Below are 20,000 nucleotides of genomic sequence, written 5' to 3' on the forward strand. Positions count from 1 at the left end.
TGAAACACTGAACTAGTAAAGCTTTTCAGCATGCACACAGGAACCTGAAATCAGACTTTTCTCTGGGACCCTGAAACAGCACAGCTGTTTGTACAAAACCTACCCAATATTTGAGCCAGCTCTCTGCCAGGCCGGCTTCCCAGGAGCCACATCAGAGATGCCAGGAACAGGAAGGCTGAGGTTCAAGTTCATACACTGCCAGACAAACCAGTTTCTGATGCCATCTCTGTCTGAAATTCCAGTTCTTAAGTTGCTTGCCTAGTTCCTGCAGAGAATTCTCAAATAGCTTGGGTTAGAAGGAACCTTAAAGCCCTCTTCCATGGGCTGGATGCCCCCATACCAGGCTACTCATGCTCCCATTCAGCCTGGCCCTAAATGCCTTCAGGAATGGTGAATCCACAGGATGCTCCAGCCAGTTAGTGCCAGCTCCTCCCCACTCCCTAAGAAAAGAATTTCCACTTGGTATCTAACTTAAATTTCCCCCCTTTGTTTAAAGCTCTTTACCCTTTGTCCTACCCCTACCACATCATGCAAAAAGTCAGTCTCCCTACTGTTTGAGAGCTCCCCTCAAGTACTGTAAGGCTACAAGGTCACCCCCCAGAGCCTTTCCTTCTCCAGGCTGAACACCCCCCTCAGGCTGTCTCCACAGAGAGCTGCTCCATCATCTGAGCATCCTCATGCCCTCCTCTGGACCCACAGACCCATGTTCCTCCTGTGCTGGGGGCCCAGGTCTAAACACAGTGCTCCAGATGGGACCTCATGAGGGCAGAACAGATGGGGACATTTCCTTCCTTGCCTGCTGCCCCTTGTTGGTACAGCCCAAGGGACTGCTGGCCTTTCAGGTTCTAAGCACTCACTGCTGGCTCCTGTACTGCTTTTCGTCTATCAGGAACCCCATGTCCTTCTCTGTAGGGTTGCTCTCAGCAAGTTCTTTTCCTGTCTGTACTGTTATCTGGAACTGCAATAGAAAATGGGAAACTGGATGTAAAGGCACTCTGCCTAAGGAAAAAAAAATTACAGGTTTGTATAGTTTCAGTTAATTAAACATATGAGTTCCAAATTGCTCAAAATGCAAACAAAAAGCTTGTGAACATCACGGTCTCTTTGTGATACGCCCAACAGTGTCTTAATGTAACAGCACTGGGCTTCAAGAATATCAGTCTGAAAGTTAATGAAGTGCTGAGCTGGACTTCTCCAACCACAGGGCTTTCACCAGACCACAGCAGGCATGAACAGCACCAACACTCTGCATACAGCAATGGAACACAAGAGATAACACATCCCTGTCTAGGCATTCTCATGGAAGGAATAGCCTAAAAATCCAGTTCTCAACTTAAGGATCTACCTATGCAATCCTACAGCTCATTACAGCCAGTTTGCAATACAAGAACAAATTAAGAGACTGTCTATTCAAGTCTCGAAGAAGAGTTTTTCCTCAAGCACTGAATTTGCATTTAAATGCTTAGGACAGGCCTGAAATCTACATACACACAACATTTTCCCCCCATGTAACATGTGAACAACATTTTCCCCCCATGTAACATGTGAACGCCTACCATGAAGTTTCATAGAATCAAAGAACACACTGAGTTGGGAGGGACCCACAAATGGGTCACTGAGTACAATTCTTGGCTCCACAAAGAACCACTCAAAACTCCAATCCTATTTCTGTGGTCCAAATGCATCTTGAACTCAGGCAGACTTGGTGCCATCATCCCACATCACCACGGATGAAGGTTACTTCTCCCTAACAGGAGATGTGATGTTCTTCTCCATAACCCTAAAAGCCACACAGCAAACATCTCTCAGTGGTAAAGAGAACTGAAGCATAGAGGTGACAAAAGCATTTAGTAGAAAATATAGTAAAACTTCCAAGTGTAGCCTAAAAGACTGCAACTGCTTTGGACATTGCTAGACCAGCTAGAAGCCTTGGAGAAAGATTGCTGTGTAACTGTCAGAGGACTCCAGACATCTCTCTAGAATATCAGCATCTTGTCCCCACTCTGTTTAGATCAGGATCTGCTAAGTTCACTCCAAAAGGTAACACAAGCTGCAAGAAATACAATGAAATTCCTTCCATACCAACGATTCGGGCTCTTCCTGGATATACCTTGCAAAAAAACCAAAAAGCACCTCCACAAATACTGTCTTTTGTGTTTTTATTAAGAGATGTTTTCAGGACAGTCAGGCTTCTGGTTGCAGATGTTGTAAACCCTACAACAAACAAAAATACTGAGTGAGATGGTGGCAAATCATTTTCTATAGCTATTCTTCTACCCAAATGCTGAACAAGGCAGCTCCAAGTGTCCCAATTACATCTTTCACTTGCTACATTTTAGCCAATGACCTCCCCCTACATGAACAAGTCTTGCGAGTCAGAGACCAGCCTAACATCAAGCTTGATGTACTGGCTTCTAAGAGTCAAATCTCAACTGGATACCAGTACGACCACTGCTTGAAAAATAGCATTAAAATGTCTAAGGCACTGAGCCCTTCTCAGACAAATGCCTCAAGATCACTCAAATTCTGACCCAAGGTCCCCAGATCCATGCTGTAGAACACAGCAAGACGCAGGATACCTGGACAAGGATATTCCCTTTCAGGCTCGTCATCACATCTTCATAGAAGGGCATTCAGTGTGCAGTTTAACTGTGTCTATGTGAACAGTTCACTCCTGCTGCTCACAGGCACTCACCTCTCAGGCAGTGGGAACTGGCTGCGGCATGGCTGGCTGTTCTGGTTTGCCACCTTTCTGCTCTGAAATGGGAGTGGTGGGCAAGATCTCTTCTTTGGGTTCCACAATGCTGACATGATCTGGAAGAGGCTTTTTGGGGCCAATCTTTCCACTTGGGTCCCATGGTAACATAATTTTTACTTTGATTCCAAGTACACCTGCAAAAAGGGACAGAACATTAAGGATATGCACATGGGACACAAAGTTAAAGAAGCAAGCTACCTGCACTAAAACCATCTCCCAACAACTCCAAACTGATGGAAGCTAATTAAAAGTGATAAAGCTTAAAAATCTACTTAATGTAAATTTACATGAGTGTATTTCTCTCTATTAAACACACTGCCTTTGCTAACTGCAGCCTGGGTTGACTACAAAGAAACCATTCTGTATCCTGATTTTAAACCCTGTGTTCTGGCATCCCTTCTCAGACAAATGCCTCTGAATCAACCAATGAGGAGGACATCCTGCCCAAAACAGCCTTAGCACAGCACCACAGAACATGGCACTGACCAGACTGTGCTGGCACAAGGACATCCCTTCTGACTCGTCATCGTATCATCAATGAAGGGAGATCAAAACTACTTGGCTTATGCTCATCTTTCTACACCTGGTGCCCTGAAATGCCTATTAAGATGCAGAAGGCACTTGTGTTTTACTGGAAAAGGACGAGGGGATGAAAGCTGGCTTGGCTGGTTCAACTGGAAGACTTGAAAGAAGCTACAGTGGGAAAGCTGTCAGTGATACTTGCTTTTCTGTGGGTCTGACAAGAGGCCAACAGAGCTGCAGAAGGATCTGCATCCCAGTCACTCACCTTGCCGGAGCAGGACGTGACGCACAGCTGTGTCGACATAGTAATTCACCGGGTCTCCACTGTGGATCATCAAACCATCCACAAACTTCATGGACTTGGCACGCTGACCCCTGAGTTTGCCAGACACAACCACCTCACAGCCCTTGGCACCGCTCTCCATGATGAAGCGGAGGACACCATAGCAGGCCCTGCAGGTAGGGAGCAGAAAGAGCCACTGCATTAGTCCCACACAGGGACATCACTGCCAAATCCAATGGCATTTTGCAGCAATGTCAAACCTATATAATCATGTTTTAAGACCTGCCTTTATCAAAGCTATAGTCATGCAACCCAAGCTGTCAATGCTAGACAAAGCAGCAGAAAGCTTCATGCTGTAAGTGCTATCAAATCAAGCCTTACAGGAGTGCTGTGAATTATGTATGTGAAGCTGTGGACACAGGGACAAGCACAAGTTCTCTGGTGGCCAACCCACCCAGATCACAAGCGCAGCCCCTATCCCTTCTCAGACAAATGCCTCTAAATCACTCAGCGACAGGATGCTCCTGCTGAAGAACCACAGGCAGCAGCACAGAACGTGACACTGCAGGGGCTCCACTCAGCAGGAGCCATCCCTTCTGACTTGTCATCTTATCATCACTGAAGGGATCTGAGAAGTAAATCCACTGTCACCTGAATTATGATTCAGCCATGAGGCTTGAAACTGCGTTTCACTCCCTCATCCACCATTCATTCACAAAGAAATAAATGTGAGCTGCACGCACATCAGTCACGCAACTTCTAATCTGATATGATCAGCTCTTTGAAAGGGGAGATAACGTCAGGACAAGGGAAACTGTTTGAAGTTTAAGGTGGGCAGACTGAGGTTGGATGTCAGGGGGAAGTTCTCTACTCTGAGAGTGGTGAGGTGCTGGAACAGCTGCCCAGAGAGGCTGTGGATGCCCCGTCCATCCCTGGAGGTGTTCAAGGCCAGCTTGGATGGGGCCCTGGGCAGCCTGGGCTGGTATCAATGTGGAGGTTGGTGGCCCTGAATGTGGTGGGGGGTTGGAGCTTCATGATCCTTGACGTCCCATCCAACCCAAGCCACTCTATGATTCTATGATCTAGGACTCCAACATTTATTTCAGAATACAATGTCTAGCAATTACTACCAAAAGCAAGTGTATACTAAATGAAAAGCTTTTATATATCTATCTCTGTAAGCAGATCATTAGTAGGTTAAATTTCCAAATTCAAGCCATCTCAAGATGGTAAGCACTATCCTAAAGCACTACTGGAGTCCTACAAAGCCTCACTGAGGCATCACATCCAACGTGCTCTACTCACCGACGCACTGCTAAGCCTCCCAGAAGCTTGTACCTCAGGGACTCTGCCTGGGCGATGGCACACAGACCTCTGGTCGCCACTTTCTCGGCATAGAGCTGAAAAAATAAGCAGCAAACTCAGAAATGCCTTTATTTCCAAAGGATTTACATTAAATGGAAGTCAGGAGCTTCATACCACTCCACGCCCCATCATTCAGACACATGCTTACAAGCAGAAGCTTTTTCTTCAGGCATGAAGATCCATTAGCACCTGTTTCCTGCTATTGGCAGAGCTGAGACACACACCAAGGACACCCTGAGGACTGGGATGGTGCCGTCTCCAAGAGAACAGGCCCAAAACATTAAGTAACAATGAAGAGGGGCATCCAAGCAGTGCCAAGAACTACGTTCACAATTCCATTTTAGAACAATGTATGAGATATGCAGGTCTGCTGAAGGCAAGAGCGTTCCCAAGAACAAAACAGACAGTGCTACCCAACAGGAAGACATAGAAACTAAGAACCAGAGCTGGGACAATGAGGTGCATTTACTCTAACATCCCTAATAGCCAAAGCCTGATACTTGAGAAGGAAATACTCAGAAATTTCATACACAAAACCACCAGAGCTAATGATACAAACACTTGAGGAGACATTTAAACAGTTTCTGAAGATAATCAGCAACTGTGTAATGTCATCCAGCAACACTGTCTGAGTGTATGATAAATGTGAAGGGCAACCCAAAGCACACATCTCCCTTCTCATTAAGTATTATGGAGTGAAGTGCTAGCAAGGCCACCAGACTTCAACCATTAAAAAGACATCATATATATGTGGTCTCTATTATATTATATTATCTCTGAAATACTGTGGTCTCTATTGTCTAATTCATTACAGTATCATAGAGAAGTTTTAAAGACAGTTCTGCACGCAAACAGCTTCCTTCTATGGGCAAAAGCATTAAGAATTGATGAAGGGGAATGGCAGTGCATCAATCCCTATGCTGTCAGATTGACCTCTCATCTCAACACTAGCACAGAAATACTCCCTACAAAGTATTTTTAAGAGAAATGGAACGTTTTACCTGCTTCTGTGCTCCTACTTGCAGGGAAAGCAAAGAAAACCAGACAAACTGAGGGCACTACCAAAGTGATATTCCTCTTTCAGTGCAACACCACTTTGTGACAACCCCAAGTTATCCTGAAGTCAAATCACTTCTCAGCTGAAGCCATCCAGACAGCACACACAGCCCACTCTGAACTGCTTTTAACTGAGGCAGTTTTACCTCAACGCTTCCCTCTGGGAATCCAAACCTCTTCTGCACAACAGCCGTCAGCTCCCGGATGCGTCGTCCCTTTTCACCCAGTACATTCTGGGTTCTGGAATAAAAGAACAGAGTATGATTGAGGGAGTGTCACCATGTCAGAGCCTGCAACCACCCCAAGGAGCTTCCAGACTGAGTGTGTTTAGCAGGAGTTGTAACACTGCTGCTTTACTGAAGATCACTTCAGCTTCTCCTTCCCAAGTACCTCATAATAATGTTTATCAAACTTCAGCAACACCCCTTAAAGACTCACACAGTGTCTCTAAGTGCACAGAAGTGTCTCGGTTACCTGGTGGCAAGTATGATAATCTCAGTCCTGGTTGGAGTGACCCGGACTTCTACTCCAGAGTATCCATCTTCAGCCAGTTCACGAGTCAGAAACTCATTCAGTTCAGCTTTGAAGATGCCATCAGCGACAAACTATGGAACAAACAAACCAAGAGTGTGTAAGTCCTTCATCCTTTCCCTAAAAACCAAAAGAATTTGACGTTTCAAGTCCAAGTCCCCAACCTGTCCTGTTGTCTAAGAGCTTTTCTGTCCCAATAGAGAAAACAGAAGCGGGGATGAAATAAAAGCCAACAGCAAAGCTCGATTCATGCCCCAAACCAGCCACAGCTCAGGCCAAACAGTGAAATATCTTGTTGTGATGCCCTGCAGAGGTACTTTAATGAAGTGTGAGGTTGCATGAACTCACTGCAGAACTCATATCCCCTCAGCAGCCCCGCAGGTGCCTCAAGCCCTATTAAGTCTCTTAAAGCATGTTTGGTGAAGGCACTGAGCTGAGTGGTGTGGCTGACATCGAAGATGATCAGGGGGCTGGAGCACCTCCCCTATGAGAACAGGCTGAGGGAGCTGGGGGTGTTCAGCCTGGAGAAGGGGAGGCTGTGGGGAGACATCACTGCGGCCTTCCAGCACTTGTGCAGTTTAAAAGCAGGACAGAAAACAACTTCTTATAAAGGCAGGACAAGGGAGAATGACAATAGGTTAAAAAAGGGAAGGTAGATGTTAGGAGGGAATCCTGGACTCGGAGGGTGGTGAGATCACAGAATCACAGAATGACCCGGGTTGGAAGGGACCTCAAGGATCGTGTAGTTCCAACCCCCCTGCCTAGCAGGGCCACCAAACATACACATTTACTAGATCAGGTTGCCCAGAAGACCCCATAGATCCCCATAGAGACCCCATAGATCCCCATAGAGACCCCACAGACCCCATAGATCCCCATAGAGACCCCATAAGACTCCATAGACCCCAGAGATCCCCATAGAGACACCATAGATCCCCACAGATCGCCACAGAGACCCCATAGAGACCCCACAGATCCCCATAGAGACTCCATAGACCCCCATAGAGACCCCATAGATCCCCACAGAGACCCCATAGACCCCATAGATCCCCACAGAGACCCCACAGACCCCATATATCCCCACAGAGACCCCATAGATCCCCATAGAGACCCCATAGATCAGGTTGCCCATGGCCCCGTCCAACCTGGCCTTGAACACCTCCAAGGACGGAGCATCCACAACCTCCTTGGGCAGCCTGTTCCAGGGCCTGACCACTCTCCTAGTGAAGAACTTCCCCCTAACATCCAACCTAAATCTTCCCTCTTTTAACTTAAAACCATTTCCCCACCTCTCCTGACGGAGCCACAGATCCAAATTATGCTTTCCGAAACTGCCACACTGCGCACTGCGCTCCTCGCCGCCATGTTCCCCGCTGGGCCTCCAAAGTTGTATCCGCCTCCATCCTTCTCCATCCGCCTCCATCCCCCCTCCATCACCCCACCCCGATGAGCTCCGAAGCCGCCTCCAGCGCGTCCCCACACGATCATGGACTGCACCGGAGACCGAGCAAAAGCGGAAGATAAGGCCATGAGCTTTCAGTTGCGCTTCGTTGAGCAGTTTGCACCGCCCCATTCTTGAAGCCGCGCCGCTCGGCGGAGAAAGGAGACTACTTCGGAGGAGGGATATATCAGCTTTCCGCCGCTCCCATTGCTCGGAGCGATCACCTGACTTCGTGGACGCTGGGATCGACGGGAATTGTAGTCTTTTGGGCGCCGCCATGTTGGGGCCAGGAGTTTAACCCTTCCTCTTCCAGGCCCTATTGCAGCCCTGTCAGGGCCGCTATCAGCGCCCTCAATCAAAAAAAAATCAAATTAAAATGGCCACAAATGTCCGTAGTTGCACACGTTACCAGGAGCTCCAGCAGACCAAACTCAGCAGATGTTTCGTACACAAAGTCGAATGCTAAGGCCGCACTGAGGCCTTCACCTCAGGGACAGCCCCACTGTTGAGGGAGCCCCACAATGAGTGGCCTCATAGGGCTCTGATTTATTACCCTATTCTATAAACAAGGAGCCACCGATGCCCTAAAGAGCCTTTGACCAACCCAGGATGGTGGTGAAGTGTATGTATTCGGTTGTGGTGTGAAATGAATGAGAAGTGATAAGATGATGGTAATGGTTCTGGAGTGGTGCGTGATGGTGATTGTGGGTGACGATGATGTGGTGAGTTTATGATGGTGATGATGTGATCGGAATGAGATGGAGGATGATGCTGGTGGTGATGGTGATTGGTGGTGATGCCGTATGAAAATCGGTGATGGAGATGGGTGATGGTGGTAATAGTGACTATAATAGGTGTAGCTGATTGATATGATGGGGTCAGGTTATGAATGATGATGAAAGACGATTGTGAGTGGATGATGAGAGTGATAGATGATAGGATGGTGATGATGATGTGACTAAAATTGGTGATGGATGATGTTGGTGCTGATGTGATTGTTGATGGATGGATGATGGTGATGATGGAGATGGTGATATGTGATGTGATAGTGGTGGTTGATGGTGATCGATGGATGAGTGGTGATCGAGTTATAGATATGATGGTAGATGAGATGATGATGATGAAATGGTGAGTGTGGAGTTGAGTGATGTATTGAGATGTGATTGATGGTGATAATGATGTGAACGATGATAGGTGGTGATGGGGGTAGGTGATGATGATGATGAAAGATGGTGATGGTGGTGCTGATGGAAAGCTGATGTGATGATGAATAATGGGCGATGTGAGTTGTGGTGAGAAAAATGGTGGTGGAGATGAGTGTGAAGAAATGGTGATGTGAGTATGATGTGAATGCGATGGTGATGATGGAGATGGTGATATGATGGTGATAGTGGTGGTGATGGTGATGATGGTGATGTGAATGGATGATGATGTGATGATTAAGATGGTGATGTGAATGGTGATGTACTATGAGTGATTAGTGATTGATGATTGTGAATGTAGTATGGTCGAGTGCTGCATGGTGTATGGTGTGGTGACGATGATGGTGGTGGTTATGATGGTGATGATGGTGATGGAGATGGAGATGGTGATGTGGTGGTGATGGTGATCAGGTGTGAGATGCTGCTTTAGATGGTGATGGAGATGGTGGATTGTGGGGTGTGATATGAAATGTGATAATTGTGATGATGTATGGATGGGGTGTGATGCATGGATAGACTGGTGAATGAGATGAGGTGAACTGTGATGGTGCATTGGGGTGATGAGATGAAGTGATGGTGATTGAATAAGAGGGTGGAGTGATGGAGTGGTGAATGATCGATGATGGTGTTAGTGATGATGTGTGAATGAGAGATGATGATCAGTGCAAATGTGATGATGTATGAATGATGATGGAGCGATGCGTGATGGTGAGTGATGAGAATAATTGGTCGATGAATAGATGATTGATGAGGTAATGGAGAATGGTGATGGTAGTGGTGAATGATAGGCTGACACACACACACAGATGGTAGATGGTGAGTCTGTCGAAGTGTGTGATCGGTGGTGGTGAATGGTCGATTGAGATGGTGGATCCCGCCTGTATGGTTGATGGATGACTGTGTGTGAAATGATATTGGTCGATCACACACACACGAACGTGATGAATAATGATGGCCTAACCGAGTGATGGTGACTGAATGATGATGGAGAATGTGTGTGGTAGAGTTGAGGAACAATAGGGATGCGAAGTGCTTTGGTGAGGTGATTGGTGGTATGATGATGTCAATCGATGACGATGGGAATGATGGTGTATGGTCGAGTATCATGATGGTGGTGGTGATGGTGACTCATGGTCGATGGTTGATTGAAATAGATCGCAGTTGAAACCGAATGTAATGATATGGATGCATAGAGCTGGATGGTGTGTCTGACTGGTAGGCTGATGATGACTAACGATGAGTGAAGTAAATTTGGGTAGAGAGTGCGAATTGTATTGAGTGATGATATGGACGATGGTAAAATGTGTGGTGGATTGCGGCGATGTATGTCGGAACTGGTGAGCCAAAGAGCTGAATGATAGATTCGAGAGAGTGGTGATGGTGAGATATGATCGATTGACAACTGATTCGATCGGGCTGGTGGATGAGTGGTTAGAGCTGCATATTGTGCGTAGAGCTGTGGAATGAGTACATAAAACAGGTGAAGAATGTTGGATGCGCTTATGATGATGATAGATAGGTGACATGATGAATACTATTAGCGATAGCACATTTAGGACAGGAGAATGGGTGGGTGGTGATGTGGATGATGATGATGTTGATCGATGGATGAATAGAGCGAATGGACAAAAATGGGTAGGTGGTGATAGGGATGGTGATGGTGGGGTAGATGGTGATGATGATGACGATATACATGATAGAGATGATGGTGATGATTTAGCATCAAGCTATTATGTTGTGATGATAGCTTGCGACGTGTGACTATACGTCGGTGGATGATTGGAGAGATAAAGGATGTGATATGAGCTGAATTGTTTGGCCGTGTCGAAGTGGATGCAGCGATGGTGAATGAAATACAACTCAATGAGTCGGTTGCGTGATGGAGGCTCTCCAGTAGTTTTCTTTATGATAGCAGCGCGTAGGACACATCGAAGACTCTTTGGTGCGGAGACCAAGTAGGTAACTTTAAATAAAGAATACCCGCATAAAATAATACGAAATAAAGTCTTCTCTCATCCGGCTGCGACCTCCCCCGGCGAACGTCCCCCGGCTCCCGTTTTCAGGTATTTCGGGCACCTTTCGAGCAGTCACTCAACACTCTGATGCCCATGTTATTAATCAAGGCCTGACGTTTTCTCCAGGAGTCTTGGTATGTGTTTTTCTTTATTTTTGCATTGTCTAAGGATATAGTTTAATCCTCGCTCCAAACCTCCGTATGGTACCATTACCTTTTCCAACATGCGAAGCGGCCCCATCCTTTGGGGCATCGTTGGTACTCCCCCCCTTGAGGGAAGACACCAACGTGGGGGTCCACTCCGGGGTAGGGGAAACAAAAAAGCCTCTCTTGGGACTTTGGTAATGTAATCTGAAGTTATGTTATCCTCTCTCAGCACACTTTTAATAATACCAACCCAATTGGATGAGTCGAGGCTATTCTCACAGAAATTGTTGGTATATTGGTTTAATGATCAGAAAGACCGAAACTCAAAACATCGATGATTTCCTAGAATTAGAATTGTGAAATTGGCTTTTCATGAACTAAATATAATGTGGAACATATTTAAAGTATAAGACATTTGGCCGGTTTTATGCTTGTTGTGTTGCCTTCAGGTGTGCCTTAGAATGGTCTCAAATCTAAAATCTTGTGCGCTGCAGTGGAGGAAGTTCTTTCAATACCTGCGCTAGTCAACAGTCTTGCTTTGCGCTTCATGTGAGCTCAGGAACGCCAACTGTGACAAAAAGCTGTGAACAACCAAAATGTTGTGTAGCCTAGCATGCATGTGGCTGTCCACGACTGGCCATGCTTATGTTATTACTCATGTTAAGTGTGGCATAGCAGCAACGTAAGTTGGGCTCCCAGTGAAGCTGCCTTACTGTGCTGGACATGCCCCGCATTGGAAATTCCTTCAAATGCTCCTCTGGGTGTTTTCCACCGTGAAACCTGTGATCTTTCTCTGGGCAATCTATTGATGGCCCTGGCCATCAAGAGAGTAGGGAAAGTGGACTAGCCTGAGGTTCCCTTCCCTCAAGCAGCTGTAGTTTAAAGCAATCTTTCTTCATTCACGGGTCTTTTCTGCATTATGTTTTGGTTTTCTTAGCGCTTGATCAAATCAATGTGTTATGTGTAGTAGTGGTTTAGATACAGAGATACCAGCAAATGCATAGTGGTTTAAAGGTCCCGCACACTTTATTTGAAGCCTTTGTCTGCTTGAACCGGGTTTCGGAAGGAGAAGTTTGATGTTGGTGTTGATATTTTCTTCGGGCACGCGTCAAAGCAAAGACATTTACATTACTTTTACCATGTCTGGAAAGCCATACGTGAATTCATAATGCTTACTATGGCACATTTGTTAATAATCTTTAAGGGCTGCTGTGTTCTTGTGTTGGAAAGTGACTTTTAAAGCCATCTATTTCGGGTCATTCCCTTTCAACTCTAAGGAAAGCACTTGGGTTGTCAATCAATGCGTGCTTGAAACACTTTTAATGACATTGTTGGCTAAAAACTCTTCAGCTCCAGAATAGTGGGCTAGCTTTGACCAAGTGGTCTGGCTTTGACCTATGTGAGTGGGCAAGCAATTTCAGTTCATTCAGTTTAATTTGCAGCACAAATGGAGTAGAGCTTGGCTTCCTTTTTACGTTCTATGCTGCAATTATTTTTTCGAATGTCTCGAGCTGCCGCACACCCTTTTATGTAGCTGCCTAACTTTACTGAACACTCTATGTTCATAACAGATGGTTGCCTCTAGGTATCACGCCTCATTATTTATCGGGTACTCTTCTTGAGTAGGGGGCTAATGGTCTTTCTTTGAAGTTTTTTCTTGCCCAAAAGTTCCACGGGGACTGTACTTTTCCGGATAGTGGCCTTTTAGCTGATAATAAGGGTATTTAGCATGGAGCAACGCAAAGCTAATGAATAGGCCACGACAGCCCCTCACATTATCAGAGAATAGACGGTGTCCTCTCACTAGAGACCATCACAATAATTCTACTCGATAAACTCCTGAAACAAATGCTCCAGGTTCTTTATGGAAGAAGACCTTGAAACGCTCTCTAACCACGCCTTCAAATATCTTAGCAACGGCTGCAATCAAAACGTCTGGCCATTTAAATACATTAGCATTCACTACCACCCTTGAAGACAATGTCATTGTGCAAGACACATGTTACCCTCACGGTTTCTCCTCACCTTACACTTCTTCTACGCTGTCTCGCCTTACTTAGCGAAACACACCACGAGGATGTTGAAATGTTTGCATTGTTGTGTAAGCTGCTCGCTTTTTGATTTTCCTTATTCGCGCCTTGGATCTCGATTGCCAGACAGTAGTTTGACTGGACCGGGCGGAATCGCGAGGACAGCTTTACACGGGGGTGAAGAACAAGACGAGATAAATGACACTTTTATATCAGAGCCCGGTGTTTCCCTTTCCACCGCCCGAGATTGGCAGCTTTGGAGTACACACTTACTTCAATCAATTGTAGCGTAACATTCTAAACGAAACTACAAAATCCTTCGTCGCATTATGGGAATATCAGCATGAAGAAGAACTCAGATTTTTGTGTGTGTTCCCATAGTGGCTAGTGGGCTAATTCGACTAATATGAAGTGCACCATGGAATCAGCCTTCTGGAATTTGGTAACATAAAAACCACGTGGCAGCAAGAGGTTGTAATTCGCTCAATTGTGACTCTCTGAGATGCCTGTTAAAGAACCGGAAAAAAATGACCGCTAATGAGCTACGTGAAGGGCCATGCTAATACAAAGCAGGGCATTGTTAGCGTGGGAGTAGGCAACGTTGAAAATATTTTGGTATAATCATCTTAAGGATGCCTCTTTCTCTCTTTGTTTCGTTCCTGGTGGGTAACTATATAACACAGCAGGGAGGGAGGATCTTTGACGAGAGCCTCCTAGCGCCAAATTGCAGTTCATTAGCATGGCCTCACAGCCTGCATAAGCATTTTCAAGGGCCAAACTAGGTGGATGCCACTGCCGTAACAATTAAGCCGACTACCGACTAGGAAACCACACAGCAACTATTTTTTCATGCTGAAATTCCCATAATGGAGGATTTGTGTGTTTCGTTTAGAAGTTTACACCAGTGAATGGTAAAAAGCATCAGTGCTATACTCTGGTTTCACACTGGCCCACATGTCAGAACCTTGCCTAAAATCAGACACAAGTACAACATGCATACCTCCTCTGTGTAAGAGGCAGACTTATTAGAGCTATAACTCTACATATTTTCTGTTGCTAATTATTTTAACAGTTTTTGATTTCCAATTGCTCTAGAAGGCGTACGTTGCATATTCTCCAGAGAAATACGCTGGACATTGGTTTCAATATCATTATTAATTCTGCATGAGGCTACCATGCTGAAATGCAGCCTATTTAATGTGGCTATAGCAGCACTCGCAGAAGGAGAAGCTTCTTCAAACCTCAAAAAGCTCAGTAAGAAACGTAGCCTCTTTTTGGGCGCCTGTCAGGGCTGACACGCAGCAAATCATTTCGAGATGGAAAAAGAAGCCTAAGCTCACTCATTTGTCCTGCAGATTAACCTGGAAGTTGAAGAAATTGCTTCGCCACTCCATAGTCAAAGCAGACACTTGTCAGCTGAGCGCATATTCTGGGCTGAGTGTTAGCCAAACAAATCCCGAGCCTCATCGAGTTCCGTCTACTCAAACACACTGCTGCGCGACGCAAGTCGGTATGCCGATATAGAGTTATAAGTTTAGTCACTTCTCAATACAGAACCACAGCAAAGCTAAAGAGTTACAAATGTCCTGTTAATAATTCTAGTAGGCTTCCAAGACATGTAAAAGTATATGTAAATGTCTGTGCGTGCAGAGAAAAATGTAAGCGACTTATTCCAAAAATATCAATCCACATCATCAACGTCTCTTCAGAAACCTCTTCAGCAATTCTGTGTGGTAAAGCTTGCTTGCTGTCTTTTGGCTTCGCACTACTCACAATGAGAGTCCTCCCATATTGCCACAATTTTTGTTATTCAAGCTATGACACACAACTTGAGAGCCTGATGAAGCGGCTTTAAACTATGCAGCTGCTTGGGGAAGGGAACCTCAGGCTCATCCACTTCTCACCCTACCCTTTGATGCCAGTCGCCAGCAATAGATTGCCGCAGAGAAAGATCTATAAGGTCAGGGATCAATCACCGCAAGAAAAGGAGCATGAAGGAATTCCAGCCTGTCCCCAAGAGCAGTAAGGCAGCTTCACTGGGAGCGCCCCGGAGACTTACGCTGACTGATATGGCACAACTTCACTAAACATGAGTAGAATAACATAAGAGGAGTTGAAGACATGCATGTAGGCTTACACAACAATTTTCTGTCACACAGTTTTGTCACATTGCCTGCAGTCACCCCAGGCCACCCCAAAGGCAAAAAAGCAAGGAAACTAACCGAGTATGAAGAAACTTCGTCACACTGAGCGAGACAAGAAATTAGATTTGAGAAACCGATTTTAAGGACACAAGAAAGGGAACACAAAAACAACAACTATAAAAATAATCCGAAAAATAGTTGAACAGTTTTTCTAAAAAATATTCTGGGCAGATGCAAACTGTAGCAGAGCTAACTGATAGATAGACTGGCCATATGTTCTGCATTTTAAGAACTCTCTACTCAAAATGCAAATAACCATTGTTGTTCAGGTGTACTAAAAAATCTGGAAATCTCTTATTTCAGAAATCCCTCTATGCGACCACACACAGATGTGAAATTTCCAGAGGACCAAAAGTCAGTCTGCTAACTGAGAAACTCCTTGCTTCTAATTTTGATCCTGCTTTCACACACTACAAAGCAATCCTTCAATGCCAATGCCTGACTGAAAATTTCTTCGCCGTCAGACCCTGCCTCAGTCAGCTCACAAAGTGAGACAGTGCTTTACTTACTCAATCAGTTTCCTTTTTTCAGAATTGTCGTCAGGCGTGGGGACAACAATACACCCCTTAACTTTTGAAGTGCTCTTCCAATACTGTTCTGCAAACAAAATTATTGATTCTTGGTTTGTTGATGCTTAAACCTTATGGGCACAGAAAACAACCAATCCTCACGTCTTCCTTTCTAAGCACACCTACCCTAAGTCCTCCTTCTTTGCTTCATATTGATGATCACCCCCAACTAAAACACTATCGCCCCTTTTTATGTAATTGCCTAATTTAGCACTGCTGTTATTTCATACCATAAAATAAAAGTTCTAAACCATATGGGATGCTTTTCTCAAAGTAAGGAGACAACAGTTTAGTCTCCTTACCTCAATTGCAGACAGGTTTAGCCAAACTGAGGTGGACCACTGCGGGATGGTAACACGCCTAGCCAGAGACATCCAACGCAAACCGTCACAGAATATCACTGCCAGCACATTTAGTCCCTGCAGCCCTTGCGTCCAAACTCCCATCTCCTGTCTGGACCTGACCAAATGAGCTTTGGCTGCTAACACAATCCGCTACAACAGCTGACTGACCTTCTCCTGCATCTTCCACACAATGACATTACGTTCGAGTGTTTTGTGTGTTCTGCTTTATGAAAGGCACTGCCCAATCTCTGCGCTCACGAGAAACAGACCGATGTGAACTTGAACTGAACGCTGTGCTCCCTCCTACAAAATGCCAACTACAAACAACGCTTTCCAAAACACCAACGCTAGTAAAATGAAATAATAAAACCCAGGCTAAGATTACTAAGCAAATAGGTATCGTGTTTTCATCATGTATTATCTGATAGAAAACAAGTTGCCATAATGTGGAGGTTTCCTTTAATATTTCCCCATTGTATCAACAGCACGGGAGACCTGATTTTCTCAAAATATCATCCTATATAAAAGAACATATACATAAATTTATCAGCATAGAGAAGAACAAGGGAAAATGGTTTTAAACTAAACAAAGAGCTTGGGGTTTCAGACTTATCGAAATAGTCAGGAAGAAAACACTGAATGTTGCCCAGAAAATTCTGTGGGTGCCCCATTCCTGGAGGCATCTCCAGCGCATCAGATTGGAAGTGGGGCTCTGGGGAATCCTGCCAGTCCAATGGAGTGGCAGACTCTGCTCGCAGCCAGGGGCATTAACTGGAACTAGGTTGGCCTTAACCCAGCGCAATTCCAACCCATAACCATTACATGTGATGCTGCCTCGAATCTAAGCAACTTGCATTCAATTAAATAGAGAGACACCATAGATAATACATAAATACATGATACGAAAACACCATCTGAACTCTGAAAAGCATGAAGGGCCAGGCAAACATTCTCCCCCTTGTGTCAGATTCACGACCTGTCCCAAAAAAAAAACACACAGCTGACTTGTCAAGGTAACACTGCTTGTTGCACCTGACACGGTACTTGTTCTGAGCAGTAGAACTGCAATGAAAAATTTATAGGAAGTGAGCTTTTATAAATCCAACACAGCATTTGCCTTTAGTCGCCCACTATTGCGCAACGACCTTCCACAATATCAAACAAAGCCTGGGTTTAATGCAGAAAGGATTTTGCTGCCCAATAAGATTAACAAACTGTGAACAATCTACCTCGATTATTTTTAAAAAAGCTTTGTGTCAGTAAACAAACAACAATAAGACTTTGCCTGCAATCGCTTTTGTTGGTTTTATACATTACCTAATACACCTCCTTCCTTAACTGTGTCTTCGAGGAGTACACAAACAGAACAGCAGCAAAAGATGGGAGTTTGAAAGTTTTCCATGCTCCATTTCAGCTACGGCAGGAGAGATTCAGGCTGGACATTAGGAGATATATTATACACAGAAAGGGGTGCGTTCAGGGCAGGAATTGAACTGGCCAGGGGAGGTGGGTTAAATAATCAACACGCAGACCCCCGGGGGGTGTTCAAGGAAAAGACCTGGATGCTGTGTTTTGAGGACACGATTTCAGTGGGAGCTATATCCGTAATGGAGGTGAACGGTTGGACTGGATGAGCTTTTTACCCCGGTCTTTTTCGTGAAACCTTGGTGATTCTACTAACTCTAATAATTTTTAGAAATTAGGCTATTGAGTACGTTTTAAAAGCTTAAAGCAGACTTCTTTCCAAAGAAAAGCTGCGCCCAACTCATTGAATCTGTTTCAGAACTCAAGGGGCAAGACAGGCTCCTGCTGATGAAACACACAGAACGCCAATGTGGAAACCTCAATCTGTAACTTCTCTGCCAAAGCTTATTCATTGGGTTACATTTCTACTACAGAATAGGCCCTTTTCAGAGTTCACTTGGGAGAATACAAACTCATGTGAGAAAAACGAAAAAACCTAAAACCTGGGAAAATTTCAAGTAATTGCCGTGATGCACACCATCAAGCCTTCTTTCGAGAGAACCAAGCCCCTTGCCAGCACCATGATAACTAACTGAGAAGAATTAGCAGTAAAAGTAGAAAGGCATGCTATCACACATAAACATTGCGTAAACTTCACAAGCCTGGAATGCAGAAAATTGTTAATTTGGTCTCATTTTTACAGTAGGTGGCGTCGGGCGACATTGGAAAAAAAAAAACTTATTAGGTTAATCAGGATGGAAACTTCAAGCAACAGGGCACAGTTCCGCAACAACATGAGGCGCGAAGAACTTCTTTACGGTGAGGTCAGCGGAGAAGCACTGGAACAGGCTGCCCAGGGAGGTGGTGGAGTCTCCTTCCTGAGATATTCAATGACCCGCCTCGGACGCGCTACCTGTGCGAACCATGGTGGTAGGGAACCTGCTTTGGCAGGGGGGTTGGACTCTAGAGGTCCGCTTCCAAGCCACCTACAATTCTGTGATGCTGTTGCTAATTTTATTACTAAATTGGGCACTGGAAAAAGTCCTTGTTTGGAAAAATCTTAGCACAGCGCAGTACTGGCACAGTGGTAGCACAAGGTGTTGAGTGTAGAAGGTGGGGACAAAGAAAGAGGAACAACCGGATGAACTAAGAACCACAGCACTGGAGAGCCCTTTTGCAACGACATTTGGGGAATACTTGTACACAGAAACTGATTTAAGGGTGGCAAGCTGCATGCATGATATGTAAAAATTTGCCTGGGAAATAGCCGTTTCCAAATGAATAAAATCGTGTCATTAACAACCAAAGCGCACAACTACATGCAACCAGCTCACCATTGCACTATTCAAGGAAAGAGAGAACACACAACTGCTCACATGACAATAGCATACAATTCTGTTAGATCATACGAACCACCACGCTGCCGTTTTAAAGACCACTGACAAGCCTTCTATCCTTAACTGTAAAATGAAAATAGATTTCATTAGAGAAATACGAGCCTACGTGAAGCACAAGACACCAATCTCTCCAGTTCCTAACATTTCACCACAAGACTATAATGTGTGAAAAACTAAAAATTCCACCACACACCCCCATCATTCCCCACCCTAATCCAACCCAGAATGAAACTTATCGTATTCCCCTTGTTGTCAATCTGTATTGAGTTCACTTCCTCCAAGAGTAAATTATCTCCCTTCAACAACTATCAAAATGAAGTCGTCTGATCACACAACACCCCCGCCCCCAGCAGCTCTATTCAATCCGGAGAGTTATAGACCATTCAACAACGAAAGCACAAATTTCACGCAATGACTTGAACCGGTTTGGGACATTATTACATAGATATCAGAGTCTGCAATCGTCTACGAATACCCCCTCAACAAAAGGGAAACAAATAACCTGACCGTATCAACCCACACATCAAACCCAGCCACTCACACCAGGGGAAGTATCCGGCCCCCATGCCACCGCGAAAAAAAACATCAACACAGTCCAAGATCCTCCCACAGGAAGGGAGAGGGCTGGGGGGTAAACACGAATCATAAGACTGCGGACCAGCAAACATGGAAA

At 45.0% G+C, this 20,000-nt stretch overlaps 1 protein-coding gene and 3 non-coding genes across 4 annotated transcripts; all 4 read right to left on the reverse strand.

The window, feature by feature from the left end:
* Nucleotides 1-2,142: 2,142 nt before the first annotated feature.
* On the reverse strand, nucleotides 2,143-6,613 carry RPS3 (ribosomal protein S3). The gene is made up of 6 exons (XM_015852605.2): nucleotides 6,459-6,613; nucleotides 6,131-6,224; nucleotides 4,869-4,963; nucleotides 3,546-3,733; nucleotides 2,696-2,892; nucleotides 2,143-2,214 (listed from the first exon to the last, which is right to left on the reverse strand). The coding sequence occupies exons 4-5, from the start codon at nucleotides 3,703-3,705 to the stop codon at nucleotides 2,699-2,701; spliced, it is 354 nt and encodes a 117-aa protein (XP_015708091.1). The 5' UTR covers nucleotides 3,706-3,733; nucleotides 4,869-4,963; nucleotides 6,131-6,224; nucleotides 6,459-6,613; the 3' UTR covers nucleotides 2,143-2,214; nucleotides 2,696-2,698.
* LOC116652807 lies at nucleotides 2,492-2,628 on the reverse strand. The gene has a single exon (XR_004306026.1). It is a non-coding gene; the product is annotated as a small nucleolar RNA SNORD15 (small nucleolar RNA).
* On the reverse strand, nucleotides 3,154-3,301 carry LOC116652805. Its single transcript, XR_004306024.1, has one exon. It is a non-coding gene; the product is annotated as a small nucleolar RNA SNORD15 (small nucleolar RNA).
* LOC116652806 lies at nucleotides 4,043-4,187 on the reverse strand. Its single transcript, XR_004306025.1, has one exon. It is a non-coding gene; the product is annotated as a small nucleolar RNA SNORD15 (small nucleolar RNA).
* Nucleotides 6,614-20,000: the final 13,387 nt, after the last annotated feature.

The sequence above is a fragment of the Coturnix japonica genome, chromosome 1 (assembly GCF_001577835.2).
Source record: "Coturnix japonica isolate 7356 chromosome 1, Coturnix japonica 2.1, whole genome shotgun sequence".
NCBI classification, from domain to species: Eukaryota; Metazoa; Chordata; class Aves; order Galliformes; family Phasianidae; genus Coturnix; species Coturnix japonica.